Source organism: Triticum aestivum, chromosome 1D, assembly GCF_018294505.1.
Source record: "Triticum aestivum cultivar Chinese Spring chromosome 1D, IWGSC CS RefSeq v2.1, whole genome shotgun sequence".
Lineage (NCBI taxonomy): Eukaryota > Viridiplantae > Streptophyta > Magnoliopsida > Poales > Poaceae > Triticum > Triticum aestivum.
This window is the reverse complement of record NC_057796.1, coordinates 249,252,998-249,261,211: the sequence shown is the minus strand read 5'-3', so window position 1 is coordinate 249,261,211 and position 8,214 is coordinate 249,252,998. Positions and strand designations below refer to the sequence as shown.

Below are 8,214 nucleotides of genomic sequence, written 5' to 3'. Positions count from 1 at the left end.
TCAAGTCGGATTAATGTATTTCGGAACCAACCAAAATCAATGAAATGTCTGAAACTTCGGCACATTTCATTGAAAAAACAGAACTGTGGTCCTATTACTGTTTGGACATTTTTTAGTTTTCATTATGACGACGTTCCCACCTGCGGCGTCTCCTGCGACAGTTCGAGCACCAAGGGCGAACCAGTGGATCCCTCCACAGGAAAACTATGTCAAAGTTAATGTGGATGCAGCAGTATCAAGGCATGGAGCTTACAGTTCGGTTGGTACAATCTCAAAAAAATAAAAATTGAATTGAGAGTTTTTTTTGGGGTTGAATTGAATTGAGAGTTTTCCCAAAACAATAAAAAAAGGTGTAAACCGGGCAAATGTTGTCTGATAACACCAGCTTTATCCCCGTTTAAACGAGTAGCGAATCATTTGAGGAGTTTCCCAGAAGACCGAGGATGGACTGCCCATATAAACGGAAACGAATCGGGAAAATGAGAATAAATTGTTGAAGCCAAGGCTTTCTCCCTGCCTGCAATTCCCCAACCAAAGTCGCCTCTCGCGCCATCCATCGTCCCCCCGCCCGCCCCAACCCACCAACGCCAAGGCCCGGCCGGCTCACCTCTAAAACCCTCCCCCCACCCCCTTCATGTTCCTCCCTCGAGCCACCACCTCGCTCCACTCCCTGCTGCGATGCCAGTTCCGCCCGCTCCCCTCGCCTAAAACCCTAGCCATTACCCTCGCCCCGCCGCCCCTGCTCCTCTGCCCCCGCCTCTGCTCCTCTTCCTCCTCCTCCTCCCGCCGCGCCCCCACTGCCGCCGTCAAATCCGGCGAGAAGAGGCCGCCCGCGAGGTTGAGGAGGGCGGAGGCGGTGCCGCCGCTAGCCGCGGGAGGAGCGGCCATGTCGTCCTCGGGAGGCGCCGGGGGGAAGCGCTCCGTGGCGGATGTGCTCATGGGGAACGCGCGGGACGCCGCCAGGAAGGCCAAGAAGGGGGCCCCGGCCGCCTCCGGGGTCCCGTCTCCGAAGAAGCCCAGGACGAAGACGGCCGCCGAGGCCGACGGCGCGACGGCCGAGCGGGCGGTGGACGAGAAACCGCCTTCGCCGGCCAAGTCGCCCGTCAAGTCAAAGCGCCCGTCGTCGCCACCCAAGTCCAAGTCGAAGGCCGACGACGCTCCTGAGGCCAAGAAGAGGTCCCCGTCGCCCACGAGGTCCAAAACGCTAGCCGCGGCCGCGAAATTGGAGGCCGCGGAGAAGCCCCTGTCGCCGAAGAGGGCCAAAACCCTAGCGGCCAAATCTGACGCCAAGCCCTCTGACCAAGCCCTTGTCTCTCAATCTAAAGACCAAGCGTCTCAATCCGAGGATAAGAAGACCAAAATCTCAAATGCCACCAAGTCAGAGGAGGTGAATACCACTCTCGAGCTCAAGAAGAAAGGCAGTGAGTTTGATCCCATGGCTGCTGCCTACTGGAAGCCTGGCGAGCCTGTGCCATTCCTCTTCTTGGCTCGGGCACTCGACCTCATCTCCAACGAGTCTGGCCGGATTGTCATTACAGAGATCCTGTCAAACGTGTTCCGTACGATTATTGCCACAACACCAGAGGATCTCCTTGCCACAGTATACCTCTCGGCTAACCGGATTGCGCCACCTCACGAAGGGATTGAGCTTGGTATTGGGGATGCATCAATCATCCGTGCACTTTCCGAGGCATATGGCCGCAAAGAGGAGCATGTCAAAAAGAACCTCAAGGTTGTTAGTTGTGAAATTTAGGTTCTGCAGTGAGCAACAGCAATGTGGTTTGAGCATAAACTGATTGCTTCATGTCTTCGTCACTGTAGGAATTGGGTGATTTGGGGCTTGTGGCAAAAGCAAGCAGGTCGTCACAGAAGATGATGTACAAGCCAAAACCACTGACAATATCACGTGTGCTTGATACCTTTCGTACAATCGCAAAGGTAATATGCTTTCTCATTTTTCTCAAGCTAAAGAGTCATTTTAACCCTTGCTGTGGCTTGATATTCTCAAAATGAAATGATTTTTTTTCTATTGGGTTGATTTTGAAATGCTTAATTATTAGAAATAAATCCACTCTGTTTAGTAATCGATTATATTGGAGAGATGATTAGCTGGTTCAGAATGCAGTGCCACTTCAGAAATCACTTAGCAAGCATAATGTTTTCAGGAATCTGGCAAAGACAGTCAAGATAAGAAAAGAAGCCATATCAAAGGACTTCTTGTTGCTGCAACAGACTGTGAACCCCAATACATTATACGACTTCTTCAGGTAAATATTGCAATGTTTAGTTAAATGCACTTAAGTATTCATATATTCTTTGCAAGAAACCCCTGAACTGGCACTTGTTGCAGTCGAAGATGCGTATTGGGTTGGCAGAGAAAACTGTCCAAATGGCTCTTGGGCAAGCTGCTGTATATTCTGAAAAAGGGTCCCCGCCAAAAAAAGTCCAATCACCTTTTGAAGAGGTTGCTGCACTTATTTCTCCTATTTACAATTTTACATTAATTATATATTTGTGCGGATAGGTGTTGAACTCTTATTGTCTGCATGCTGTTGCAGCTTTTACTAATTTAGTCTACCCCTCAAGGCTTGTATCCTGCTGTTTCTATGATTTTTTGGCAACATGCTGAATTCCTTTTTTGTATCCCTGTTGCTTCTCTCAGAATATCTTGCTACCTTGGGGTAAGGATTTATAAAAAATCATTTCTGTCATCTGAAAACATTGAGGCTTGTACGGTACTCCCTCCTTTCACAAACCTAAGATGATTTGGATATTTCAATATGGACTACATACAGACTGAAATGAGTGAACAAACACACTAAAACGTGTCTATATACATCCAATTCAGGAAAAAGTTAGAACATCTTATATTTGTGAACGGAAGGAGTATGTTTGGCTGGTGACAATGTTATCAATTAATTGGTCATGCCTCTTTGCCCACTCTGTTTGTCTTGCCAACATGGCTAAAACATGGGGTGGCAAAACCTTGACCAAAAGATTCACTGGCCAAATTTTTGGTGGGGTGAACTTGTGCTCAAACAAACACACCCATAATCCTTCTGTAGTGGCTCCTCTAATCACTACTTAATCTTGTTGAACTATTGTGAAATTGTAACATATAATAATTATATATCTTTAGTCGCTGTTTTTGTAGTTTGTAGTATTGATCCTAGCATTGTGTTGTGTGCATGCGCAACATGTTCTCATGTTTTCAGTTTTCTTTCTCATATTGCCTGAAATCTGTGCATGGATACTGACTAGTATGATCATTCTGATATTTCTGTACCCTCTGTTCTGTGTAGGCCGCAAAAATAATTAAAGAAGCATATTCAGTTCTTCCAATCTATGATAAAATTGTCCCGACTCTTCTTGATGCTGGTGTTTGGAAACTTCCAGAAACATGCAATTTCTCCATAGGTGTCCCTGTTGGTCCTATGTTGGCAAAAGCAACGAAATCTGTCTCAGAGATTATCGACAAGTTTCAAGGTCGTGAGTACACTTGTGAGTACAAGTATGACGGTGAACGGGCCCAGGTACAAGCAAGCCTCATGGGTATTAGCTATTTTTTATATTTTGCCCATGCTAATCTCAAATAACACTATAATTTGCAAGATTCATTGCATGGAGGATGGAACAGTAGAAATTTATAGTCGGAACGCTGAAAGGAATACTGGGAAGTACCCTGATGTTGTTGATGCAATTTCTAGGTATACTTACCTTCTCATTTCACCTACCAATTTATTGAAGCTCCATGCCTATATGTGCTAGCCTTGATAAGCTAGAGCTGTTTACAAACTCATAGCTAATCTGTATGTCCATTGCGCATTTCCTGGTGCACTCCTAATTCTGAGAATTAACAATTTTTACTTATCTCAATGCAGAATCCGAAAGCCTACAGTTAAGTCATTTGTCTTAGATTGCGAAATTGTTGCTTATGACCGCGAAAAGAAAAGAATTTTACCCTTTCAGGTTTGTATTTTTTCTCTATTAAGATGAGTAAGCTCACTTCCATTGATCACCATACTTATAACTGAGTTTATAACCTATAGCTGATGTACAATGAAAACTGTTGTATGTAGTAGATGAACTAATGCCTCTGGTTATCATACTTACCTTAATTTTTCCTAGTTTTTATGTACCTTGTCACTGCTAGTTGTAAGGATGCTGAGATCTTTCTCCTTACTTCCAGATACTCAGCACAAGGGCCCGCAAGGGTGTTACTATAAATGACATCAAAGTATCAGTCTGTACTTTTGGCTTTGATATCCTTTACATCAATGGGAAACCTCTTCTCCAGGAACAACTTAAAGTTCGCCGAGAGGTATTGTACAAGTCATGTAGACTCCTAATAATATATAATTTCATTCTGCTGTCTAGTTGGGTTATCTATCCTATTCTGTAGGTATGTCCTCAGAAAGTTGTGATTGCAGATTTCTTTTGTTACACCATATTTGTTAGTCGTACTCCCTCCGGTCCGGTGTATAGGGCTCACTAGCAATTTCTATTTGTTCCGAAACACCACAGAAATAAGGCCCGCTAGAATTAATTAGGCTAATTAATTGCAACAGCTGGCGCTCTCTCTCCCCGCACGAATTACTCCTGGCCGCACCCGTGCGCTAGCAGCTCCTTTCTTTTGGTTGCATGCAAATGTGAACGGGTGCTAGCAGCTCCTTTTGGTGGGCCTCAAAGGCGCTTGGGTTGCCAGCCTTAAAAGCAGGAATTAAATAAAAGATCCTAACTAATCGCTGATAGGTGGAGACGTACGAGAAGAGGAGATGGAACGTAGCCAGTAGAAATCCACCTTGGTCGCGCTGCGATTCCTAGCGAGCCCTATACACCGGACCGGAGGGAGTAGTGTTTTACTTGAGCCATTGTAGCAGAGCTTGCCATTAATTCCCTAATCATGTATATTGTACATGTATATCCACAGAAACTGGCATAGTGTACAATCTGATTATTGATAAACCAGAAAGTGATGTGGTTGCACCCTAAAAAAAGACTAATTCATTCGGCTGTCTTGACTCTCGAAAGATGTAGTTATTTATTGGCTTTGAATACTTGGCAGCATCTTTACAACTCTTTCGAGGAAGTGCCAGGTGTTTTTCAACTGGCAACTGCAATTACATCAAATGACCTCGAGGAGATACAAAAATTTCTTGACTTATCTGTCAACTCCAGGTAATTGGATTTTGTAGAGCTTTCACTTTACCATTAGCCAGCTTATATGTTTGCTACCGATGAGCTTTCCTTGTTCACTTTATACAAAGCAAATAACAGTCAAGTTTTCCATAAAAAATAGTACTTACAACGCATTCTATTGTTTGCTTCACTTCACATTGGCCTCCTATTGTTAGATCTATTTGATTGCTGTGAGAGGACATCCTACAAAATCTTAGCCACCTTGGATATATACATATCTGTGAAAATAAGTGGTCAAATAAGCAAGTGTTAACTGTAGCATCTATCACTCTGTTCCTAAATATAACTCTTTCTAGAGATTCCAATATGGACTACATACGAAGCAAAATGAGTGAATCTACACTCTAAACTATGTCTATATACATCCGCATGTAGTCCATACTGAAATCTCTAGAAAGACATATATTTAGGAACGGAGGGAGTATATATCAGGACTCCAGTAAAGGAAAAAATGGGTGGGGGCGTTTACATGGAACTGTGTTGTGAAGGGTTTATTATCAATGCTAACCACCGCCGTTTTCTTTTGCCATTTTTTTTTCTGGCACTAAGATTTAAGTGATTTTGAAGTTGTGAAGGGTTGATTATCAAGACATTGGATACGGATGCTACATATGAGCCGGCGAAGCGGTCAAACAATTGGTTGAAATTGAAGAAAGATTACATGGACAGGTTAGCATATTTCATGCCATCCTGATTTCACTCCTCATTTTTGCCTGCACAACATGGAAATCTAGATAATAGTTATGGAGCACAGGATATAAATTGCATATTTATCCCTCATGTTATTATCTCATCATTTATGCTGTGACATGACACCTTACTATGAAGTTTTGGGTTGTCAACAAGTTTTTACAGTAGAGACTTATTTGATGTCAGTAAAATAAATACTACTAACATTTTGTTCTGCCAATGGTGTATTGCTCTTTTGGCCAGTGTTGGAGACTCTTTAGACTTAGTGCCAATTGCTGCTTTTCATGGAAGAGGAAAACGAACAGGTAATTAAACATGCATACTGAAGATTAAAATAAATTGATTATTATAGTTCTGTTTGCATTTATCTGATCGTTTTTTGCCTTTTTTCTTAATAAGGTGTATATGGGTCGTTCCTCTTGGCATGCTATGATGAGCATAATGAAGAATACCAAACAATCTGCAATATAGGTATATTTTTTGTAACCCTAAATTACTTGAATGGTGAATCAATTCTTTATATTCTTCATATTTATATAATTGTAGGTACTGGATTTTCTGAGCAACAACTTGAAGAACGTTCTACGAGCCTTCGAAGTAAAGTAATAAAGAACCCAAAGGTGATACATTAATTGACCAGCTTGTTGCATAATGGTTCTTTTATTAATATCCTGCCCTGTTGTGAAGGTATATAGTAATGCTTTCTTTTTTGCAGGCATATTATAGGTTCGCTGACACAACTGACCCAGATGTGTGGTTTGAGCCGTCAGAGGTAATATGCACATTGAAACTTAAGTAGTTACTATTAGTTCGTTATATATTTTTTGTTCACTTTTGTCATTTGTCATTGCTAGTCTTTATTTGATTGATCTTAGCTTGTTCTACTATTTTTGATTTGTAATGAAAGAGTGATGATTAACCCATTATCATTAATAATCTAGCAACTTCAGAGTGAACATATTTTTCTATGTTCTTAAGGCCATGTGCTGGTTAGTTCTCGAGTAACTAATAAGGAAAGAACTTATTCCTTCTATATCTTGCCTCCCATTTATTTTGAAGTCACGGAATCTATTTTCTTGCTGTGTCAGTTCATGTATAGCAATGAGAACAGTGCGTTTAAGGTGAAAACTAGCATCTACTTGCATTTTATCTGCATTTGGTGTTGACTCTGAAAATTGTTGGCTATATATACACTTGATAGCTTAAGGGGGTTATGATGATTCTAATTTCAGACTTGCTGAATCTAATCATTTTTCACTGGTCATCAGGTGTGGGAGGTCAAAGCTGCTGATTTGAGCATAAGTCCAGTTCATCGTGCTGCTAATGGGATAGTTGATCCAAATAAGGTTGGTAATGTTATTTGATTTCCTCATCCCCCCATTTCTAAAACATGCAGAGTATGGCGAGACTAAAGCTTGAATTGAAATCAGGGTATCTCTCTAAGATTTCCTCGTTTGTTGCGGGTGCGTGATGATAAAAACCCAGAACATGCAACCACAGCTGAGCAAGTAAGTTGTCTGTTGCTTTTTTCTTGATGATATGTATGTAGTTTAGAGTTTTCATGCGGATTTGTATTTAAATTCCCAGGTTGCTGACATGTATCGTGCTCAAAAAATAAACCACTCGCACAACCAAGAAGATGAGGATGATGACTGAGATTGACCCCATTTTTATGTGCATTTGTATGCACGACTTGTTGAGGTAAACACCAGACACATTTTCTCCTTGTTTAACTTGGACAGTTTATATGCATGTTTACCGCTTGTTGGATAATTGTTTGCTTCCTGTCTTTGTGAACATTTAGCAGGACATGGTCAAGAATGCATGTCCAGTGATTTGCTTCGTCGTTGTTGACATCTTGAGATCTGTTCATTTCATGTAATCCTGTGCAACTTTTTGTTTGTTTTCTGGTTTTAGTGACGAAATTGTAATACATGCTATTCAGGTGGTGTGCATGGTAGGAAAATTGAATAGTTGCAAAGTGTACTAACACAACCCAAAGATGTGCATACGGCAGCTTTCATTTGGCGAGAGCTGTGGATGCTACATTTCAAAACCCGATCCTCCAGATTAATTAGAGTTAAGTAGTTGTGCACAGGCCTCAGGTGTTTATGACACCTTAGTGAGTGGTTGCCATTCTACCAACATAGCGGATGCTTTTTTCTACGCTACCTTTTCAAAGGAATTTCAGTAAATTAATAATTAACTGAAGCAATTGAATAACTTTGAGAGCAGAGTAAGATGTACGATATCAAATCCACTACTTGCATCATTAAATACCAAGCTTGTGCCCGGCCCTGGCGAGGGAGAGGAGATGACAGTGGC

At 41.9% G+C, this 8,214-nt stretch overlaps 1 protein-coding gene across 2 annotated transcripts; it reads left to right on the top strand.

Moving 5' to 3' along the window:
* Positions 1–612: 612 nt before the first annotated feature.
* Positions 613–7,984, top strand: LOC123181261 (DNA ligase 1). Of its 2 annotated transcripts, none has more exons than XM_044593527.1 (18): positions 613–1,732; positions 1,822–1,938; positions 2,166–2,267; positions 2,351–2,464; positions 3,303–3,533; positions 3,613–3,707; positions 3,882–3,969; positions 4,190–4,321; positions 5,066–5,178; positions 5,767–5,868; positions 6,133–6,194; positions 6,289–6,360; positions 6,436–6,509; positions 6,605–6,661; positions 7,158–7,235; positions 7,320–7,397; positions 7,477–7,590; positions 7,697–7,984. In XM_044593527.1, the coding sequence occupies exons 1-17, from the start codon at positions 635–637 to the stop codon at positions 7,543–7,545; spliced, it is 2,682 nt and encodes an 893-aa protein (XP_044449462.1). In that variant the 5' UTR covers positions 613–634; the 3' UTR covers positions 7,546–7,590; positions 7,697–7,984. The 2 variants fall into 2 exon arrangements, with proteins under 2 accessions (XP_044449462.1, XP_044449461.1); XM_044593526.1 differs by having other exon boundaries at positions 7,694–7,984.
* Positions 7,985–8,214: the final 230 nt, after the last annotated feature.

Coding starts and splice junctions, on each gene's coding strand:
- LOC123181261 (XM_044593527.1), top strand. CDS start 635: ATGTTCCTCCCTCGAGCCACCACCTCGCTCCACTCCCTGCTGCGATGC. Junction 5,869..6,132: donor AAGAAAGATTACATGGACAG/GTTAGCATATTT, acceptor TCTTTTGGCCAG/TGTTGGAGACTCTTTAGACT. Junction 7,236..7,319: donor GGATAGTTGATCCAAATAAG/GTTGGTAATGTT, acceptor AATTGAAATCAG/GGTATCTCTCTAAGATTTCC.